General features: G+C 44.6%; 1 protein-coding gene across 1 annotated transcript; it reads right to left on the bottom strand.

The window, feature by feature from the left end:
* Nucleotides 1–3,504: 3,504 nt before the first annotated feature.
* On the bottom strand, nucleotides 3,505–21,663 carry LOC119390854 (techylectin-5A). The gene is made up of 6 exons (XM_037658565.2): nucleotides 21,506–21,663; nucleotides 19,491–19,694; nucleotides 17,365–17,507; nucleotides 11,650–11,755; nucleotides 8,543–8,710; nucleotides 3,505–4,051 (listed from the first exon to the last, which is right to left on the bottom strand). The coding sequence occupies exons 2-6, from the start codon at nucleotides 19,639–19,641 to the stop codon at nucleotides 3,735–3,737; spliced, it is 885 nt and encodes a 294-aa protein (XP_037514493.1). The 5' UTR covers nucleotides 19,642–19,694; nucleotides 21,506–21,663; the 3' UTR covers nucleotides 3,505–3,734.
* Nucleotides 21,664–22,890: the final 1,227 nt, after the last annotated feature.

Below are 22,890 nucleotides of genomic sequence, written 5' to 3'. Positions count from 1 at the left end.
CTGGAAACACGGCCGCCGCGGCCGGAATTCCATCGCACTGCCATTCGGTCAGCAGTAATTTGGGTTCATTTCACTTAATTTACCCTCAATCGCACAAAGCTTTACAGAGAGAAGTGGTGTATATAAAATAACGAATTATAAAAAAAGCAAATAAAATAACATCAAAATAGTAACAGTTACAATACATATGCGGATACGATGTTAGGCTAATACAATGAATGCAAATGTAGGTACGATAAGATATACAGAACAAACAACAGTCGAGCACCATAACCAAACACCGTGGCGGGTACCAATTAGATGAGCGCTGTTCTATACGATATCTAACTTGAAGCGATCGCTTAAATTTCTCAGAATTGGCAGCCCGGATACCTCGTGTCTCTTTAGGTGTCTTTGAGTACACAGAGGCTTACTTTTGTTTTGCTATATGCCCTTCACGAAATAACTAGCCTTCATTGGGATGTCAGCGTTCATGGGATTTGAGGACACGTTTGGCATCATGCCATAACTGCATAAGAGGCGTGCAGACGTCGAGGGTGCGCCCACTTTGCGGAAACTATTCATCGCTAGGAAATGTTGTTCCGCCTGCCCATTGCCGCTCGGCGTATGATGAATACGGGAAAATGTAAATCATTCGAGGAATATGAAGGAAGTATACTTTCTTAATATTTATTTGCGCAAATGGTTCTCCTATCTTCTCTTGCGTATGCCGAAGTACCATGAATGTTCTATTCAACATGCTGCAGTGTATTGTTGTGCTCAGAATCTACAAAGAAGGAAGATTAACACGAGATGGTACGATATAATCTACACGACGGTTCATGAAGGTACAAAACAACGTAAAATCGTCGTTTCGTGTAAACGTTCCCACGTACGCTCGTTTCTTTACTTCCACGTAAGCGGGCTTCACTTGCAAAAACTCTCAGACGTGCTACCACAATGCGGAGCAGGGCACGCCGAAATACTTGGGATCCTCCGCGACTGTTTTAGACCGTTACGACAAGATGTAGGATTGCGCGCATGACTCAAGTAGTTCAGTTTATTCTGGAGCTATAGCGCGAGCACTAGTGATAACGCTGGAATGTTCGATCACGCACGTATAAAGGACGACGTCTTTCCCTGATGGTCAGATTGTCGATAATCGGCAACTGTACTCGCCGCTATCATTGGATTGTGAATATTCCTTCTCTTTTATTTGGACACAGGTTCGCGCACTAAAGAGTTCCACCTTTACCGTCTTGTGCTTTGCGTGATTGACATTCACAACCACGTGATATCTGAATTTCATGAGAACGGTCCAAAATAATCGCGAAGGTTCTCAAACATATTGGTGTACCCTGAGCCGAGCGTTGGTTACACGTGTAACTGAGTCTGTGAGTTAATCCATGTCAGATGAAAAATAAAGAAATAAGCTTCTACAATATAGTATAAATATTTATGGAACAGCCTGTCATTATCACGTGTTACTTCTTTCCGTTAGACACTCACGTTGAGTCCTGACAGAACCACCATGCTATATTCTTGCGCCGAGCTATCTGCGTCGTTGATGGCTTTGCTTACGCCTTATTGCTCTGCCAAGAATGAATAAGTATGTTGAATAGAATAAGCAAAACGCAACCATTACAAACAACATACCATACAGGAGCTACAGCAGGGGAGCGAAACGCTGACTAGTTGCTTAAAAAAGAAAAACTATTCTGCACTCCAAGTACCTTGAACTGTGAGATAATAGGAAGTCAGCCATTTAATGCTATGAACTGCATCACTCTGTCCATCCGTCATCGATCAAACAGCGAAAAGTACAGGCTCCGTCACCCGAACGCTTTAATTTGTTTTGAGATGCTCACTGGAATATACCTAAAAAAATGCCAATCTATTTCGCCGGTTATAGGTGCGGCGTCTGTTTTCGCTATAATGTTCGGTTGCGGTCGCTTGCAATCGCTTTAGCTCTTCTTGACCACAGACCGATGTCGGCAGCAACCATTTTAGAATGTCGCCCTGAGAAATCGTCGCGGATGAAGGCTACGAAGGAGCTATTAAAATTATTTAATACGATACCAGTAGCGATATCGTGACTGCGTGGAATGTGACTTTATACATATACTCTTCCCTAGCTGTATCTTTCTCTCTACCTGTGACTTTGTAACTCACCCATCCCTTCACCCCAGGGCAGGATAGCCTATTCGTTCTTCTGGTCTGGCTACCATCCAGGCGTTTCCTTTCTCTCTCTTGTAGTTTCCGTCCTTCCGATTAGTCACGAAAATCTTTTGCTGAAATGGGAAGGCTTTACTAATTTCGTGGCAGGTTTTTCCGTGATATTTTTGTGCAGATTTTCCCAGTAACCTCTCCAGCTCAGGGGCACATAAATGAAGTAACACATCCACAAGAGACACTGCCTTCCAATAGCGACTTTATTCTTCGAAAAGACCCACATTCTTGCACCCAAAACTTCCTTCACAGGCACATATTATTAGTTCTGAAAGGAGGACACCCTGACATCAAAAACAAGGCAAACAACAATGGGCGGTCACTGTGACATCCGTCGCTTGCGCGACAATTCGAATCCTTCCTTTGATAGTAACAACGACTAGCGCTTAGACATGCGTTGCCGAATCTGTCAATTTCAGAGCACTCGAATAAGCTACACTGCTTAATTCGCTATTGGTTTTTCGATGATGACGGTGTCTCAACGCATCAGTTCCTTTAGAACATGTGGCAATGTGCTCCGGAGCTTTCGGACGACATGCATCATGTTGGGCTACTCAACATGCAGCCTTCACAATTGACTAATTCTTTCAGGACACCGTGATAAAACTACCCTGACGTGCTCTTCACGTCAACCTCAGAGCACGACCGAAACTTGTGGATGTTTGCTTGATGTGGATCTTGCAGGTTTCCATAGGGTTGGCGTAACTTCCATAGTTGGCATTATGCCTGCCGTGGCAAGATACACGACGGCTATTCGGTATTTGCGTGTTCTTTATTTGCAACATAGGGCGACGCTTTCTTTCTCTCAGCTTGCGATTGCTTTGTAGAGTGCAGCACCTGCTAATTCGGTATAACCGTGCTTCCTATGGTTCGGTATAATAGCGAGCTTCGCGTTGTGCCGTTCGAGTCGGAGTGAGGTACCTACCAGCCGAATTTTACCGAATGCCTCTAATTAACGCGCCAAACCGTGTTCAGCTTTATATGGTACATATGGAAATTGGTTAGTGCTGTACGGTTTCTTGTATGCGCTGGCATTCTTCCCTTCTCTGGATTGGCTCCACTGAAAAAAAAAATGTTTTGCTGCCTTAGCGTAACAGTGCACTCAATATGCTATACAGCCACTTGCGCTGAAGAATACGGTACTGCATTAAGCTGGGCTAGTTGGTATTGATTGTATGCTTCCATATTGCTAGCGAACACACACAAAGGACGACATAGAAGGAGACAGGACCACCGCGGTGGTCCTGTCTCCTTCTATGTCGTCCTTTGTGTGTGTTCGCTAGCAATATGGAAGAATACGGTACGTTCACGCTCTCTACGGTTTTAATTTTGCAGCGAGATGATATTCCGTACATCGAGAGCAGGCTTGCTGATAGGAAGCAACAAATGTAATGTGTCAACTTGGATCGCGCAATGTTAGCCGAATGGGCCTCAGACATCCCGAAACTAAACCATTATTCGACATATGCTTGTTCATTGGCTGGCCCATCTCAGCGTGAACTCGAACTTCCTACCAACGAAGTGACCTATACGCCTTCCTTTTCTCTCCCCGCGGAGTTAATACGCCTCTGAATTTGCGTTCCGGTGGGACGTATCATCATTGTAGCACTGGGGTACGAATAGTGGTAAAGGTGACCGGGAGTGCCTCGTAGACTCCACTCGATGCCGTCGGCGAAGCTTTCGTGCCAGCCATTCATATTGAGGCCGTTGAGGTTGGCCGCGTGGCACCTGTTGTACCACCAGGCACCGCGGAATGTTTTGGCGCAGTTTTCCGGCAAGTTGTCGTGGTCCTGGTCGAAAGTGGTGAAGGCGCAGTTGTGGCCGTCCCTGAGAGCGTCCCAGCCTGCACGTATTGCAACGTAATGATTGCTATAGAGTGGCGGGCTCACTTCAACGCAGTTTCAATGTCAGTGATTCGCTCTGTTAAAAATATCCACGGGAATCTTCCAATACGAACTTCTCTCGGAGAGCTTGCGGCTTCTCTGTTTATCGCGTTTCGGTTAAGAATGCGAGAGATGCTCCTAGAGCTTGAATGTGGTGCCTGTTCACTCAGCTCTTCTCTTCGACGATTTGAAGTAATAGATCTCCTTATATAACACCAACTCACAGGCAACTGTGAATCACACAGACTTTCAAATAAATTAGGACTCGCTTGTCAGTGCCTTCTTTCATTTTTACGCGATTATTTCCTTGCATGGGTTGAGAAAATAAAAAATAGAATGCATCACATGTCGTTAAACAGCATGTGTGATTTCGTGTTTATGCTTTAGCGTAGCTTGCGAACTGCACAGGACATAAACGTAAGCACATGATGATATTACACAGCGCGTAGGGTCAAAGTAAAAAAGAAAACAATGATAATAAGCGCACTTATTTATATAAAGAGAGAGCTTACCTCCTCGACATAGCTTCGTTAACATAAATCCCGAACATATGCGTCGAATTTGCATATTATTTCCCTGTAGCGACAACTTACTAGCATGCATATGTTCTCTGCTTCCAGAACAGTTTGAAGATTATTGAAACTGCCATGAATCGGCATCTCTTGATGCAACTAGGTAGTAAATGCGTGAATTCAAATCAGTTGTTGCGCGCAGTGTGGCCATTCTGTTTAGAAAAAAATTTCGTTAACGCTTCACAGTACTACTGCGTACTCCACTGTGAGACGTTCTATTCAGTTACAGCATTGTGGGTGCGACGTACACTTTCGATGTCACCGTTCTACGTCGTTATGCCGCATCATTGCCTATTACGCCGTACAGTTTCCAAATGAAATATTTCCTGAATACCTTCAGTACGGGCCTGAGTCTGAGACGCTTGAATACTGCAAGTTGCTTTATTCATGCATGCTACTGTCACTTCTACAAATAGCATTATTCCTGTTATACTACGATGACTACTACTGCTACGTCGAACTTACTACTACTGCTACGTGCCCAGTACCCCCCCCCCTCCCACCGGATGTCGGGGGGCATTGCGGATGAGCAAATTCCTCAAACCGTCGAGCCGAGCGGCGAGAGGTAGCACAACAGAATCAACGCCATAACCAGGTTTTATATGACTAACATGCCGCCTCAGCTAGTTCGAAGGCATAGGCCCGCTGCTCCTTCCCTTGCAGTGCAACGTGTACAAAATGTATCGCGCGAATGAAATGAGACAAGAAGGAAAGAGGCGAATCATGCTTCAATGCGTCCTTTACAAGGAGAAACCAGCACTGTGAGCACTGAAGATGGTTGTCGAAATGAGCGAGTATACGGACCCTTGAAGAGAGCTACTCGCTTTATTAAGGCAACTCACCCAACAGCATTCTTCTAAATTAAAGGAACGATGCACTTCCAAGTGCTTACACATGCCACATACAGCAGATTTGTGTACTGCTCATTGCAACGTCTTGTACTTACCGAGGAAATATAGTCATTAGCAAGCGTATTAGTAGGGGTAGTATAATCTTCTATACATATAGCCAGCGGCCGCCGGCGCTGGTGTGTACCTCTCTCACAGCCTCGACAGAGAAACATAACAGCGAGTGAAGAGGAAATGTCCACCATAACATCTTCGACACCCCGAAGCACTGGCCATAACTCGGAACGTGTGTCTCAGAAAAAGCAGCGGCGGCCTTCGGCGACGAATGCTCCCCACAACCGTGTCGCAGGAGAACACGAGATTCATGCTTCGGCACTTTTATATCCGCAATGAAATGCCCACCACCATCGTCCTACCGCCGCGAAAACTGACGAAAGGAGCAAAAGGTTATTATTCACTTAAGAACAATAAGTCATCCGTCTTTTCTTTCTAAGAAATGAGCGACAACAGTGCTCTATATATATATATATATATATATATATATATATATATATATATATATATATATATATATATATATATATATACGATAATGTTTTTTTCGTTTTTATCTTGGAGGAGGCGTCTGGTGTGAATGACACTTTTTCCTGACCAATGTCTCACTCTGGGCCAGCAGCCAACAATCAAGCGTTGGCAAACGAAGGTTCGGCTTCCCGTACCTTTATAAGATTGTGCACTAGCTGTATGCACTATCCGAGAAATGCTTGTGCCTAGTATAGTTGCTTATTATTAAGCTTGGAAACAGAGACATTCTGCGTGCGTGGTTCTAACACAAAACACACAATAATAGCAAAGAAAACATGATTTGATCAGAGCTCGTTGAACTTCCAATTCCTCTGAAGCCAACGTGTCTACAAAACAGTCGTCTTTACCAGAGAGGATATGAGCGATTCGCAACAGGCTCTATGTTGTCGTGCCTTCTACGTTATGCATGCGTGTTCTTAATTTTTCTGGTGAGAACAACCCAGCGCCATTTGTTTGTTTCCGTACTACCGTGAGCGATACGAAAGGGACCGCAGAAGCGCACATCAGGCTGTCTCAAACGCAGGGTGACAGCCATGTACTCCCCGACTGGGCACGTACTTACGGTGCCATATTCTACAATTAAATACTCAAACCTCGCTTGCAGCAGTACGCCGCACCCAGAAATCGCCTAACTGTTTGCCCGTTTATATGAGAAATGCTCAAGTCTATGTTGCCAGCAGTGAGTAATAACTGCTACTGTTACCGTCAATGCTAAAGCGCGGCTGTGTACAATTACCCCGGTTTCCTCATTATAATTCCGCGCTGCCCACTCGACTTGTGCGTTTGGTATATAGATCAGGAAGAAATAACATGTAGCAATGAGTTATGAGCAGTTTTGTTGGTGCTTGTCAAATGATTACGAAATACAAAAGGGTGGGAAAATAAGACAGCATCACCACCCCCTACCCCCCAAGCCACACACGGATCTTTAAAGATGTGCGTCTGTTTAGCACTAGCGGCCAAATGCCAAATGCTTGATTCTGCGCGGGCTAAAGCATGTGCCATCATCCCGACACAATCTATTCATTTCTTCGCAGCACCTGCAGAAAGCTAAACATCGAATCTTAAATTGCGCTCCTGCACTCCTCCATAAGAGGCCTTCGGAGGTAAAAGAAAGGTCTTACAAGTGGTGATCCAACGTCGCAGCCCTCCTTGTTTTCCCGCCAGCAGCTCTGCGCGCGTACTTCCCTATTTTACACCAGTTTATTTTTAATTGATCAGCAATATCAAAATATTGGTGCGCCGTACGGCGCATTGTTGTATTTTTTTTTGCTACCCGTCATATTTCTTCTACAGGGCAATAATTTTGACCTTTTAACGATGTATGTCCTGTAGTAACAGCATTTATAGAATGGGCACAACCTCTCGAGCGCTTCTATTTGCTCGTTTCCTGCAGTTACGGAAGGTAATACGGATTTTGCAGAGCATGCAGTTATATAGTAATAAGACATGTGCACTCGTCGCCCAAATCGCCTGCTGCACATAAATTTTACAAAATGTAGGTGTTCATCAACAAAAAAATACAAAGAAACGACATTTTCTTAACTATTTCTCAGATTCTTCAATTCCTTCTCTCTATTTTTCTTTCGTCGATAATAGAACACCAATTGTGCCCAATGCTTCAAGGCTAAGGAATATTCATATAAAAAACGTTTCAATGATGTCAAATATTGGACAGTTACGACTAGCTGCCGCAGGAAAACAACATATATAAGGACTGTGAGGCTCGGATAGAAAATGATCCCCTGTATTTTCGCTAAACTGCTGAGTCTTCCAAGCTAAAGCGATACGTAACGAGCTCACTACATACACTGGTCTTTACGGTGCCGTCATGTGTCGTTTTTATTTTGTTAGGAACGCAGATATGGTGGCACCGGCAATGTTAGCGTATCATGCCCATTTTGGCTTGTTCGTCGCGTTGCTTGCCGCTCGCCACTCGATCTTTGCTTCGCGCGTATGCGACAAGATTTCCTTTGTTAACGCTCCTGCTCCTCACGATAATACTCATCCAGCAATTCCTTTAGCGCGGTAACCTTTATGACCAGGTCAACTTGGTGTGCCTAATGAGTATCTCTGCTTCTTTCTCGAGCTTGCGGCGAACAGCAAGCGCAGTGTTTACCTGCTACTGACAGAGCCTGATATGCATAGTGAAAAGTACATGTGCCGGCTACAAGTATCGTGCCAATTCTATCCCTTAAAAAGTATACAAAATTTGCATACCCATAAGAAATGCATGTCCATGTGTTGACCTCTGGGTTGATGAAAACTTATTGATCGCCAATTCATTTATGTGGAACCAATTATAGCATGTTTCACTTACTCCAGTGCTCGCGAGAAATTTCCAAATTGCTTAGGTAGTTTTGCAACTTGGGCTAACGACATTTTTCCAAACAGTTTAACATTCACTCCTACTTAACCTTGCTACAGGAAACCCTTCTATACTTACCAGGTGGACCAAGGAGATCTCCCAACTGCAGCTTGAAGTGCTGATCCTCCGAGGCGACCTGAAAACTGTCGTATTCAATGGAGACGCTGTCACCGGTGTCGTTCTTCAGCAGGATCCTTAGCTCCATGCCTTCGCCATCCTCTGTCAGGGCATGTAACGCCTTGTTGCCTGTTGACCAATATATATGAAAGATAGTACTCCGAAATCAACATGTGCCAGAGATGGGAGCACGCTATGGAATAAAATTTATCTATGGAGGAGTAGATCGCCTCAGGCCGGACTGGTGGATGTTTGGATAGTTGGACATTTGTGAATATATGCACCCAAAGAAAAGTGGGGCATATCTTTCTTTTCCTTGTAGAACGGGAAAGAATGTAGCTTATGTTTATGAAACTTTTGACCTGCAGTAACACAAGAAGGCATGCTTCATTTTCCAGCACCACATACTTCAACGTGGTTCCAATAACGTATGTACGTGTGACGCGAATATCAATAAAGGAAGCACACATACAACAGATATAAACCCATGAAAAACGTAGTTATGGCTTCTCTATGCGCAAGAAAAATGATACAGTGAGGAAACCAACGAAGGGAGACGGCACAAAAAGCGCATCAGGCCAATACGCACGAACGTTCACCTTAATCAGTTACTTCTTTATGCATGTTACTGTAATGTTTTATTTAGGCTTGACTGAGAACGTTAAAAACTTACGCCGAATCGAAAGCGATCAATTACTGCACTCATCAGTACATCTAAAGAGTTCTTGCAGTGCAGGACAAAGTGCACGTGCGGAATAAATCATATTGCCTTAACATAACACGCGTTGGACAAAGCTTCATTTCTTTACATTCGAACGCTTCAAGAGTGGTCAAGTCACAAATTTCGCGACACTGGTTGTCTTCCCTTGCACGGTTACCTTAAATCAACATTACCTTGAAACGCATTTGGCACCACTAACCAAATGAAAGTGTGCCCATCACTTCTATAGATATAATTGAACTTTTCACATGACTACGCATGACATGTGCGCAGCGTTTCTCATGTAAAACTTCCTACTCGTTGGAGCAGGATTTCAGGACCTGAGCCGAAATAGGGCTCACGTCGTAAACACACCGTAAGCAAAGTAAGCGATTGTTTGTACGAGTTGGCGACAGCTTAAAATCGACAACAGCGCACAGCGCGGGATGCAATAAAACGGCAGACACCGAAGCCAATGTATGGAATTGAAAATTGAAATTGAAATTTTATGTTCACTGCTTTTGATATATTATTTATAGTATGTGCAACAAACTTTTCTTCTGCCATAGAGAACTTCTTGTGAATTCATTTAAATATTACATGAAAAGTAAGTGTAATGGACTGTCTTTAGCTGGGTAATACTGTGTCGTCTCTTTAACCGTGATGTCGGCTTATGCTAGTGTATGCTTTTGATATTGTTGATTTGTGATATTTTATTACAATATTATGCGTGTAATAATCCGCTACAATAATGCCCAACTCGGTCGCTGTAGGTATATGTAATAAAATAAATAAATAAATAAATAAATATCTTGCTTATGCAGTGTTTCTGCTTTATAACATGTAAATAAATAAGTAAATAAATATTCCTCTACACCACGTACTGTCTTTTGCTTCTGTTTTTTCTTGTCCAGAACTATTCTACTTGACCAAGGACTGACGGTTTGCCCTGGAAGTGTGTGCTTTCAGCAAAAGCTTTGTGAATGTACGATGTCTGGTGGTAGTAGTCTTCACACCTTGTTTGCTTGCTTGAACAAAGTATCTCCGCGGTGCTTTCTTGTGATAAGTGTACGACAATTCGAGCAGCTCGTGAATACGTTGTCAAAGACAGTCGTAACCATCTCGCTACTTTATGTAAACAGGACGTCATTTTTCGCATTATGTTAAAAGCAAATACTAAAGAAAATTGCGTAAAATACAACATCGCAGTCCCCGGCCGATCGACTGATCGAGAGATATTTTCCTATGTCTGCGATTACAGCTTCACGTTTTAGGGACGAAGCTCCTTATGCCGTGGGTCTGTCCATCCTCCGTTTGTAGGTTTGTTTGTAGTAGCCACCTCTAGTTCGTGAGAAGCGTGCGTTCAGGTATGCAGTAGAAGAAGAAGACGAAGTTGACGAGTGAGACTCTCGTGCGTGTTCGCCTGTGTGGCATTCTTTCTTCTTTACTGCGCGCGTTCTGGTATGCAGTAGAAGAAGAAGACGACGTTGACGAGTGACTACCCCATACTTACTGCAGTGGACGTTCTCTGTCTTACCGAGACGTGCAACGCCAAAAGACCGTATATCAAAGGATACGTTCCAGTCGTGTGCATCGATGATGCAGAGCGTCCTGCACGTGGTGTGGCCGTATACGTCAAAAAATACAGAAAAGGCACAAGATCTCAAACTACTACCAACGACACAAAGCCACAACGGTGAATATGCTGCCATCGATTTTGATGGATGCATCATCATGACCATGTACCTTGCACCCAATTTGTCGAGTGGGAATATCAAGACATTCATTGACACGGCATTCTGTAATTATGACAAGTACAAGAATATATCATTTGTGTTAGTTGCTAACCTGAATGTCGACATTACCGAAAAGAACAATGAGTGGTTAATACAACATATGGCAGCCAAATATGCTCTCACGTGCACGTCCTTTGATCATATGAAACCAACGACCATCGCAGGGACGTGTATAGACCTGATATTTTCTAATTTCCAGTTGCAACCCTTACAAGAACCACTGTCCCTTCACTTCACGGACCATAAAGCCGTGAAAACGAACGGTCAACGCAAGCCAAGCATCATCTAATTAAGAAAAATAAAAGTTTGATGTTTGTAATATACACACAGTGTTTCTCACTCTTCATATGATGATTGATGGGGCGTTACACAGAACATTCACGGTTTACCGATGATTCTCTCCGGAGCTTCACCCCACTCATCATCATTCACCACGTGGATATGCTGTGAATTTTTTTTAATGAATCACCTTGCTCGATATAACCTGGATATTAGTGAAGGACTCCATAAAAATGGTTTTGTGCTGTTGCATCAAGCCAATTGACGCACTTCCCGAACATATGCGCACTTACCAATCCAGCATTCCTTGGAAGGGTCACCAAAGCCCTCCGCGTATTCCGTCCAGTTCCGGTAGAAGTAGTAGGCGCTGTTTCCGAACTGACCACGCCGCTGGATCACCTGATTCACAGACAAGCACAAGTTAATGATTTTTGTTCAACATTGATACCGCCACATGTGCAGCATAACGAAGCCGTCATCACCAAGGCTGAGTTCTGCTAAATCGCAATGAACCAAAAGATAATAAACTAGTGCTGAAGCAGTTCACACAATTTTCATCATAGCGTCAATACGACGAAGAAAAAAATAATTAACGAACAGAAGTAAATAACTATTCCGTAGTGGTTTTACGTGCGAAAACCATGATACGGCAACGAAAGACGCCATATGGAGTGCTCCGGAGATTTCGGTCACCTGGGGTTCTTCAACGTCTACCTAAATCTAGGCATTTTCGGGCCTCTAGCATTTCGCCTCCACCGAAATGCGGCCGCCGCGGCCGGGATTCGATCCCGCGACATGAACAGAAAGAAAATTTGTAAAAGAATGCGACGAGCGTAATCACGTTGCGTTATTTCCTGTCTTGACCCGCACATGCGCAAAAGTTAAGAGAGCAAGGCTATTTGAAGCCATCAGTATCATGAGTGCGTGTTGCGCCTTCTTTTGTACGGCTAGCACAGCAATGCCAAGGTACCCTTGAATATCAGTTTCCTTGTACACATGAGTTAACGTCTTTTTTGTTTCGCACAACAAACGATTCGAATAGCCTTTTTAACGAAGCTGTAACCCAAAAATCTTTGGTATCCTTTCAAGAGCATTTGATCTGAACTTTTATGTACCCTGTTCAAACTACCTGCCCATCGGTTTTTTTTTTCTTTTTTTTCCCCCATACGTGGACCTTTTCAGTGTGATTGCAATAATATGGACACTCTCGGCCGATTTTTGCCATCGACATCATGCCCCGAATATGGATGTCTATATGTACACTAATAAATACCACAACTAAAAATAGTTCACAAGAAAAGTATTCCGAATAGTGTGCCTCGATGTGTGCGCGCGCAACAAAACGCGCATCAAGGCACCCTAATTCCGAAGCGCTCGACCGGGACTTCGAACCTGCGACCCTTCACTCCGCAGCTCGCTGTCTTAGGCAATTACGCCATGCATCATTCGTTATCTAGGATACTAACGGCAGAATAGAAACGCACGCGGCATTGGGTGAAACGCACGGGACGCCACACGTGACGAAATTAAAATTATGCGAGACGCGGGCCATGCTGCATCGTCGCCTGCGTTGCGTTTGTGTAGTATATCTGGCGAGCCACGCTAGTTTTCCATTTCGGGGTTGCAGCGCCACGGCACTCGTGGCTAGTCAGCCAGGGAAAAATTGGCCGCGTATCTGTGTGCTTCGCTGCAAATGTCGTCTAAAGACGATAGAAGAGGCGCTGCGTGAGATATGGACGCCATCTGGCAATACGTCGGGAAACATGAGTGCTGTGTAGCGGGCTGGTAGTCCCGGCGCAGCAGCAGGCGAAGAACGGCGGGGACGCTAGCCAGCCCGAACACGCGGTTTGGCACGAAGCGCTGAAGCATAAGAAACGTCCGCACTCAACGAGTACTCTCGACACACTCTTTTATTTACACGTCGCCTGGGTAAAAGGAATGCCAGAGCGGCGCCCCATGGCATTCGTAGAGTGCAATACAGAACCGAAACCGAAACACAACAATGAGCTCATGCAGAGGGCACGGAGGAAGTCAAGTTTAACGCGCAGTCGCATTTTCAGTGCAGCTTAAGAAACTAGGGTCTTTAGAATTACGTATGTATGCATTTTCTATTAAAGGAACACACTACCTAATATTTGCCTACGGATGTTGCGCCTCAGATATGCGTAATGTTTGCTTTTTGATCAACAACGTACACAAGTATGAACCTAGTCAGCCGTTCAAGATGGCTGGCCCTTGGGCAAGTGGTTCAACTTTGGCCGGGTGGCTGAATCGAGGGACGTGCCGACAAAGAGAAAGACAGACAGACAGAAAGACAGACCAAAATTTCTCCGTTTAAGGATCCCAAGAAAGACTATCGTCTTTAAAAGAAGAGCGTCCCGCGGCTCTTGGTGGCGCGAGCTAGTGGGAACACTTTGGCTCTTGTAGACTTATGCTGCAGGAGGGAAGCAACGAGACGGCTGAACCAGCATCGCAGTACATATGTTACACTGCGACCAGAATCATGAGGCTAAAATTACAGCTCAAATGAACAAGACACCCACGAAGAAAAGAAACCTACGACACAAGCGCTCACTAACGACTGCTTTATTCTTCAATAACCAACACAAACTTACCGCACATGCGGTAACCATAACTACACAAACTTACCGCACATGGGCACACAACAATAGCTCTAAACGAAAACGTGTAACAAGGATGATAGTGTATCAGACATGCGGAGACATGAAATTATATTCACATGGGTGCAGGAACAAAGAAGTAAAGAACAAGTAAGAAGGACGAAGAAGTGCGCTTGCGCAGTAATTTTAGCCTCAGGAATATGTATGAACTAGAACCAAATGAAGATTTGTCTTAGTGACCAGAATCGACGCTCGCACGGAACGCGAGCCGTGGCTGTGAAGCCACTGCCAAGCGCCGTCTTTATTTTCTTCTCTTGAGGTCGCGCGCTCTGCGGTTTTGTTTGCCGCCGAAAGGAAGGCGCTGCAGGGGTCTGTGGGCAACGCGAGCGCAAGAGTCCGAGAGTGGCTTGCGTTCTGCGCATGCGTCCTGGCAGCTGGCAAATTTCTTGGGTTCCCATCTCTAAAACTGTCTAGTGTTTCGTCGGAGTTGAGATGTGCGCCTTCGACTTGTACTTTGACATACAGGGTGTGGTCGACCGTGCTGGCGATATTATCTCTCGAGGGAGAGTTTTGTATGTCTTGTGCTATCGCCGCAAAGTTTGCACTGAAGCTATAGACCACACGAAGGTCACATTGCTCGCTGCAGCGGCCGCGTTAGCGAAAGGTGTGATCTGATGGCTAGAAGAGCAAAAGTGGGCGTTAGTTGAAGTAACAACTGTGACAGTCCGCGCTCGTCCTATGTATACCTGTGCTGTCTTTTCGCGTTTTCTCCTTTGTGCTTGAGCAGCGGGGAGCAAATTTCTAGCTGCTTGCCGCTCATACTGTGTCATTCCAATTTCTTGCTATCGCACAAATTTTTTCGCCCTTGAGGCGAAACTGTGACTTTTTATGTGTATCTACCAATTTGCTATGGTCTAACTCAGACCACATTATTTATGAATAAATAAATAAATAAATAAACAAACAAATAAATAAATAAATAATTAAATAAATAAATTGCACCATAAACAAAGCTTGACTTATTCTTATAAGAAGTCGGCAAAAACGGGAACGTGAGTGCCGCACATTAAACTCCGGCGTTACAAAAAATTGCGACGATGCAGAGTTTAAGGAAAAGGGAGAAATCTAAACGAACTTCGGAAGCAGAAGAAAAAAAAGTCGGCAGATCCCATGCATTGTGGGAATCGATGTAATGCGAAGGAGCCAGCAAAGAGCTACATACATCGTCTTGTATGTCACTAAGGAAAATGCGTGTCATGATTTTCGTGTTAACTCGTGTTTTTATGTTCGTCACACAATCACGTCGCACAATACCAATTTCGGGATAGATCAAGCTAGCGAACGGCCGCCAGCGCCTCATGAGTGTGGCACGTAAGTCATGCTGTACATGACATGCGTGTCATGATTTTCATGTTAGCTCGTGTTTTTATGTTCGTCACACACTGCAGTCGCGCAATACCAATTTCGGGGTAGATCAAGCTAGCGAAACGGCCGCCAGCGCCCCATGAGCGTGGCACGTAAGTCATGCTGTACATGACATGCGTGTCATGATTTCATGTTAACTCGTGTCATTTATGTTCGTCACACAGTCACGTCGCAAGATACCAATTTCGGGGTAGATCAAGCTAGCGAAACGGCCACCAGCGCACCATGAGCGTGGCACGTAAGTCATGCTGTACATGACATGCGTGTCATGATTTTCATGTTAACTCGTGTCATTTATGTTCGTCACACAGTCACGTCGCAAGATACCAAATTTGGTGTATATAAAGCTAGCGAAACGGCCACCAGCGCACCATGAGCGTGGCACGTAAGTCATGCTGTACATGACATGCGTGTCATGATTTTCATGTTAACTCGTGTCATTTATGTTCGTCACACAGTCACGTCGCAAGATACCAATTTCGGGGTAGATCAAGCTAGCGAAACCGCCGCCAGCGCCCCATGAGCGTGGCACGTAAGTCATGCTGTACATGACATGCGTGTCATGATTTCCATGTTAACTCGTGTTACTTATGTTGGTTACACAGTCACGTCGCAAGATACCAAATTTGGTGTATATAAAGCTAGCGAAACGGCCGCCAGCGCACCATGAGCGTGACACGTAAGTCATGCTGTACATGACATGCGTGTCATGATTTCGATGTTAACTCGTGTGTTTATGTTCGTCACGCAGTCACGTCGCGCAATACCAATTTCGGGGTAGATCAAGCGAGCGAAACGGCCGCCAGCGCCCCATGAGCGTGGCACGTAAGTCATGCTGTACATGACATGCGTGTCATGATTTTCATGTTGACTCGTGTTATTTATGTTCGTTACACAGTCACGTCGCAAGATACCAATTTTGGTGTATATAAAGCTAGCGAAACGGCCACCAGCGCACCATGAGCGTGGCACGTAAGTCATGCTGTACATGACATGCGTGTCATGATTTTCATGTTAACTCGTGTTATTTATGTTCGTTACACAGTCAAGTCGCAAGATACCAATTTTGGTGTATATAAAGCTAGCGAAACGGCCGCCAGCGCCCCATGAGCGTGGCACGTAAGTCATGCTGTACATGACATGCGTGTAATGATTTTTATGTTAACTCGTGTTACTTATGTTGGTTACACAGTCACGTCACAAGATACCAATTTTGGTGTATATAAAGCTAGCGAAAACGGCCGCCAGCGCATCATGAGCGTGACACGTAAGTCATGCTGTACATGACATGCGTGTCATGATTTTCATGTTAACTCGTGTGTTTATGTTCGTCACGCAGTCACGTCGCGCAATACCAATTTCGGGGTAGATCAAGCGAGCGAAACGGCCGCCAGCGCCCCATGAGCGTGGCACGTAAGTCATGCTGTACATGACATGCGTGTCATGATTTTAATGTTAACTCGTGTCATTTATGTTCGTCAAATCAAGTGCGACAATTTTGGTGTATATAGAGCTAGCGAAACGGCCGCCAGCGCACCAGAGTGGCATTATCAGGTACAAATGCGTGTCATGATTTTCATGTTATGTGATTTATGTTCGTCATCTAGTTAGCCATACCAATTTTGGTGTAACGATTAACCAGGCGACCAGGAGGCACAAAGTCGTAGGCGGCTAGATAGATAGATAGATAGATAGATAGATAGATAGATAGATAGATAGATAGATAGATAGATAGATAGATAGATAGATAGATAGATAGATAGATAGATAGATAGAAGTACGCTCAAATCGCAGAATATAAGAAATGCTTCGCATTTAATAAATATAAAATAGCATCACCTGGCACTCGAGAGGGGCTAATGTAAGTTGTAAATTTTTCTTGTTACATATAAGCACGCCGCACTATTACACAAATTTTAAACACTGTTCGCCCTCCAATCACAAAGAAAATGCTGAACGCACCGTCCAGCCTCCTCCGTCTGTCTCCATGTCACAGTAGACCAGCTTTCCAGTGATGTCGTCAGCCCGAAGAAAAACGTTGTAGAGTCCACTCGTAGTCTGACCAGCATGCAAGTGGTCCGCGCAGTTCCGTGGCCGTATGCTCTCTGCAAGCGAGTCAGGAACCTATTTGCAATGCACTTGGCAGAGCAAGTATCGAGCGATGCCCGAGTAAATGCATTCTATCACAAACGTCATCTCTAAACCTCCCAGCGCAGAGACATTAAAAATGTCCACAGTTCTGCAGTAGCGATACTCAATTACATATTAAATGCTTCGGTAGTATGTGACTCCTGTTTTAAGCTGATAATACAATCGCCATCGTTAATAGCACCCGTCGTAGTGTAAAATGTAAAGATTGGAAGCCGCCGCTACTCGCAGCAGTTGTAGTGCACGGGGAGGGAGTAAATCAATATAGAGAAATTAACCGCTTATGCACAGTAAATGAGAGAGCATAAAAACCCTTGTGTGCTTGGGTTATTTTTTTTAGATATATACCTACATAAGGGTGAGGAAATCATGAAGTTGCAATTAATGAAAAAAAGCGATAGATAAAATGTCATAACACTATGCTATTATGCTGCACTCAACGTGCTTGAACGCACTGACATCAACTTAGTGAAAGCTGGTGACCCATTTAATCGGCCGCCCTCCTGTATTCCTTTCAATGTAACATAAGCATGGGCCCGAACTCTGTCATTGCTTAACGAACCAGCCAAACTGCGTGGAAAATTCGAGTTTAAGCAGACAAGCATTTGTATATCCAAGTCGGGCACTGACGTCACACAATGGTTCTTTTATTACATAAAGGCCGCGACGCCGACACGTTCCGAGAATGTATGGGTTTTAACGGTTATACTGAGGTGTTACGTTGTTGCTTTACACAATGAGAACGTGAAATTGTGTAGTGCATGACAATATAGCGCAAAAAGCAACAAGCGGACAGAATCACAACCAACGTAAGCTATACAACTTCGAAACAATTTACAAGATCATCTAGTTTGCTCAAAATGACAATGGGCTAAAGGGGGGCTTGAAGGCAGTTTACAGTTCTCGCGTCTTTTAGGGAAATTTACTACAATTCCAATAAATATACGTCGTAACTTGGTGTTTTTTTTTTCGTCCTTGTAAGATAACAGAAAAACAGTCCTATATAATCATTTCCTTAGAACAGCGCAGTTGGTGTTTACGTATATTAACGACACAAGAAAGCATGGAAAGCGAAATTGTGCGTGCATACGTCAATTTATGGAAAATACCAGATGTGTTTCGGTCACGAACAAGATGACGGTTTCTCGCTCACAACAATTGACGCCGACACCGGAATTTCTGCGAAACGTTCTCTTTAACGCTATTGAGTTAAAAATTTCGGTACAGGCGCTGATCAAACCCTTGAATTTTGCGTGGCAGTCTAGTATTCTACCACAGAGCGACCCCAGTGCTTGAAACTGCATTGGAAAAGATATATGCAATGGTTAAGTCGGCAATGAGTCATAACCGGTGTAATACTGCGTGAAAGGTGCGTAAGATCGCACAAGGCATCTCGCCATGCGAATTGCGTGTCGCGTGGTCGGTTGAGAGCTGCCAACTAATTACAGAGCTAAGCTATAATTCATCATCATCACCAACAACAACAACAACCACATCATCAACAAAGTGTCCATGCTGTTAGGCTAGACCTGTAGGTCCCCAAGTGGGGAGTAGGCGGTTGAGGCGGGGCGATATCCGCGTCTGCACTGGACTCTAATAAAGTTGTACTCTCTCTCTCTTTCTCTCACGTGACCTCTCACATTTCGATGATGATGATGGTAACGACGATGTGGACTATGTTGCTGATCATAACCTATCCACACCCGACAGCTTTTGCCTTCGACTCATCGCGGGCGAATTCATTAGGGACCCAGTGGATTATGTATTAATTATTGTTGTGGTAGAGAAGCGTTTTATATGCGTCTATTTTTTGTTTACGTGCGTAACTCCACGTTGCACAGCCCTTAAATTTAGTTGAAGGACTGTTTCACAGTGGTTATACAAAGATTTCGTCACTATTTTCAGAGTTTTTTGCTAGTTCGAGCATGCTACCTCCTTACTTTTGATATCGGAGAGAATCTTCACGAGCTCGTTGACCCGTTCCTCGGCTAGCACAATCGAAGACGGCACTGTAGCAGCATTTGTTACGCCCGTGGTGCATAAAACCATGCAGGCGGCTGAAATTGCAAGGCACGACAAACTCCAGCTCATTGTCGTTGAGGCGTTATATCTCGGACAGGAATAAGGGAGAACTCCTTCACAACCTGCAAAGGAAGGCAGTTTATCACACGTGGTAGTTATCACGTATGATGCGACAAGAGTGAAGAATTAAATTTGAAGAACTGGCCAGCGGGTTCGTTTAATCAAAGTTCAAGAACATTGCATAGCTCAGCCAAAAGCAAAGGGACGTTACTTTTCACATACACAATAAGTTGCTGGTGAAGCAAGCTGCACAAACTTAGTACCATGTTGACCAGTGCTCAAAGTCAAGGGAGTCTCGGGAGGACTCGGACCCCCCACCTGCATTGACAAGAGATCCAAGACCGTCTTTGCTCGAATGTAAAGTTGTATGTTGGCAAAGTGTATGTTGTAAATTCAAGATTTGCATTTGAAATTTAGATGGCTGCCTATAAGTGATGTACATGCAGCCATGGACGCCATGGGCAAATGGTATATGAGCCTGCGAAAATGAACGTACACTTTGCTCGCTTTATCTCGGTGTCGAGAGCTCCCTGCCCGATCTGTCTCGCGCCACTGATACTGATACATTGCCTCCGAAGGCACCATCTCAAAACCTTCGAAGCCCCTACACCTACATACTGGCACCCGAGTCAATGTGCGCCAGTCTCTGTCACGCAAGGCCGTCAAGACGGTTCAAAAACGCTACCTTTGTCCTTGGTGTCACGTTCGCTATAAAATAGTGGTTTCCCGAGTATTGCTAATTACGTTAGACGTGCCGACGCTTCGTTTCAATATGAGCTCTTTGACGTCAGGAACTGCCGAGCAGCCTGGCAGAGAGTGGCGATCGCTTGTTTCAGGTGCACGTAATAAATTGAGCAAAACACGCACACACATTTAAACTTCATTTCGAACGTTTGTATAAAATGATGTGCACAACAAGCTATCAGCGGTTTTTTTCTCTCCCTCTTTATTTCCTTCTTCGCCTTTGCTCAGATCACTAAAGAGATTCCCCTCCCCCACTCTTCTCGTAGAACCTAGACCTTGAGCATTGATGTTGACAAAGGGGGTTCCTCAACTTCGACCTATTGCTTCACTATTAAAATCTGGTTGCCGCTTTGTCAGCCATGCCGATTTACACAAGTAGTGTCTATGGACTTCACATGGCCCTACGTGGCTGAGTCAATGTGGCCTATGTACTATTGCTCTAGTATGTAATAGGTCTCTAAAATAATCCATGCTGGTTACTGCATTTCGATAATACAAGATTAGGAGCGGCTTGAGCCGCGGACGCTATCACCGTCACGGTCCGCGCCCGCAGTTTTTCGCCCCAAGCACAGTTCAGAGCGTTGTAATGCGGAAGAGCGTGAGCGCCGTCACGTGGTCTTGTTTTGTATCTGGCAGTCTGTCTGTAGGCAGCGGTAAACATCGCCAGGCCACATGCATGTTGCCACAAAAAGTTCGATCGTTCGTTCTTCAATTTCCTCTACAACGTAACAAAACATATTTGGTCTTACAGTTAACATTAAAGGCTTCCGTAACTGATTTGGCTTAATTAACCGATTCAGAGGCATATAAGGTATAGTCTAAAGCCACATCATTACAAACCATGTGGCGTTGGTTTCACTTAGCTGTGGTTAAAAACTATATGTATGTATATAGTCATTGACGATAGTGAAATACTGTCGCTGCCAACAAGAGAAGTAATCTTTGCACCATTACATATACATGAAATGCTTTCTGCAAACCATATTTTTTGTGCTGCAGTTAAATGAGAACGGAGAGAACGAACAAAGAAAAATTTGCAAAGAACCGTGCAATTTGCTTACCATCTCGATTATTATTGTTAATTGTGGTTGTTGACATGGCACAATGCTCTCGTCGCAAGATGGCTTACCTGAAATAACGTGACAATGCTCAAGTTGGTCCGAAAACACCCGGCTGCAGTTTAGACTCTCCGAGGCTACAGCAGACCGCGATGGACGCAGACGCTCTCTGGCACGTGTCAACAACTTTCCCGCCAAAAGTAACTGATGCCTCAGAAAGCTCGGGTGTACGGTACCCTCCCCTGATGACGTCAGCGAGGGCGGCCTCGGGAAAACCCGCCCGCATTGGCATAGCGAGCGCCCACTAAACCGACACTTGCTTGCACGTTTCAGATGTGAGGGGAGAGACGGCCAGGCAAATAAGTGCGCGGAGTATCATCCTCTCGCCGGCCGACAGCATTCGGACATCGGCCGGCTTAGGGGAACGCCCGAGGTGTTTCGCCGGGGGGTCGCAATGGCGCACAGACGTTTCGCGACCAAGGAAAGACTGGCCGATTGCTCGGTTACGAGGAAAGCAGAGGTCGTTAAGAACACACGCGGAACGCCAGCTGAGTGGCCCTGCAGCGGAAGAAGGCCGAACACGCACATAGATACCGCTCTCGTAGCGAATTTGAGCGGATACGCAATTTATTTACACTTATCAGTTTGTTTGTTTGTTTGTTTCTTGGTTGTTTTTTGGCTGTTTGTTTGCTTGTATGCGGAGGAGGGGTTCTTCAAGTAAATAGTGCTTTGAGAGAGCCAGCTTCTACGGAACTCCGTGGTGGTCACAGGTGCCTCATGCTCACTGGAAATTCTATTTCGTTGAAAATGGCGCTTTTGTAAACAAGTAACTCTTGAAAATATGCGCAATGTGGCTGTCATCCCTGAAATATATCTAGACAAGTAATGCCGCTTCGCTGTGTATTTGAAAGCACTCGTTTCAGGGAAAGCTTGCCGACTTATGCCGAGGTGCTTACGTCGGCATCAAACTTAACTCGAAGGGGAACTTGTAATCACTGAATGATCTCGTTATTTATTCTACCTCTTTTTTTTTTGGCACTTATATAGCGAAATATACGGCATTCTAGGAGTAAATATGTTGGAGAAGTCACGTTTACGTGTCGGACGTTAACAGCGGTAGGAGTTTATGAAAACATGGGGATAATGTTTTTCGAACAACTCAAGCATCTCGTCTTATTTATTAAACGATCATTGTTTTTCTGGCATTTATCAAAATGCACGCATCAACGCCACATGTGAGAAGTGCATTAACCTTTAGTTAACAATACAGGACATTCTTCCGCAGTGGAGATTTCTTGAAAACTTCAGAAGTGCGATAAACTTACTTCGACCCTTTCCAGAAGTGCAATGCGTTCCCCAGGACTTAGTACAATGATTTTCAGCGAATTTCCTATAAAAACACATACCTAAAGTCTTTTCATGTGAAATATGGGTTGACAGCACACGTAGTGGATCA

Source organism: Rhipicephalus sanguineus, chromosome 4 (assembly GCF_013339695.2).
Source record: "Rhipicephalus sanguineus isolate Rsan-2018 chromosome 4, BIME_Rsan_1.4, whole genome shotgun sequence".
In the NCBI taxonomy this organism is placed as follows: domain Eukaryota; kingdom Metazoa; phylum Arthropoda; class Arachnida; order Ixodida; family Ixodidae; genus Rhipicephalus; species Rhipicephalus sanguineus.
This window is presented reverse-complemented; position numbering and strand designations above follow the sequence as displayed.

Coding starts and splice junctions, on each gene's coding strand:
- LOC119390854 (XM_037658565.2), bottom strand. CDS start 19,641: ATGAGCTGGAGTTTGTCGTGCCTTGCAATTTCAGCCGCCTGCATGGTT. Junction 17,508..19,490: donor GATTCTCTCCGATATCAAAA/GTAAGGAGGTAG, acceptor ACTCGCTTGCAG/AGAGCATACGGCCACGGAAC. Junction 4,052..8,542: donor AGATCTCCTTGGTCCACCTG/GTAAGTATAGAA, acceptor CAATACGTGCAG/GCTGGGACGCTCTCAGGGAC.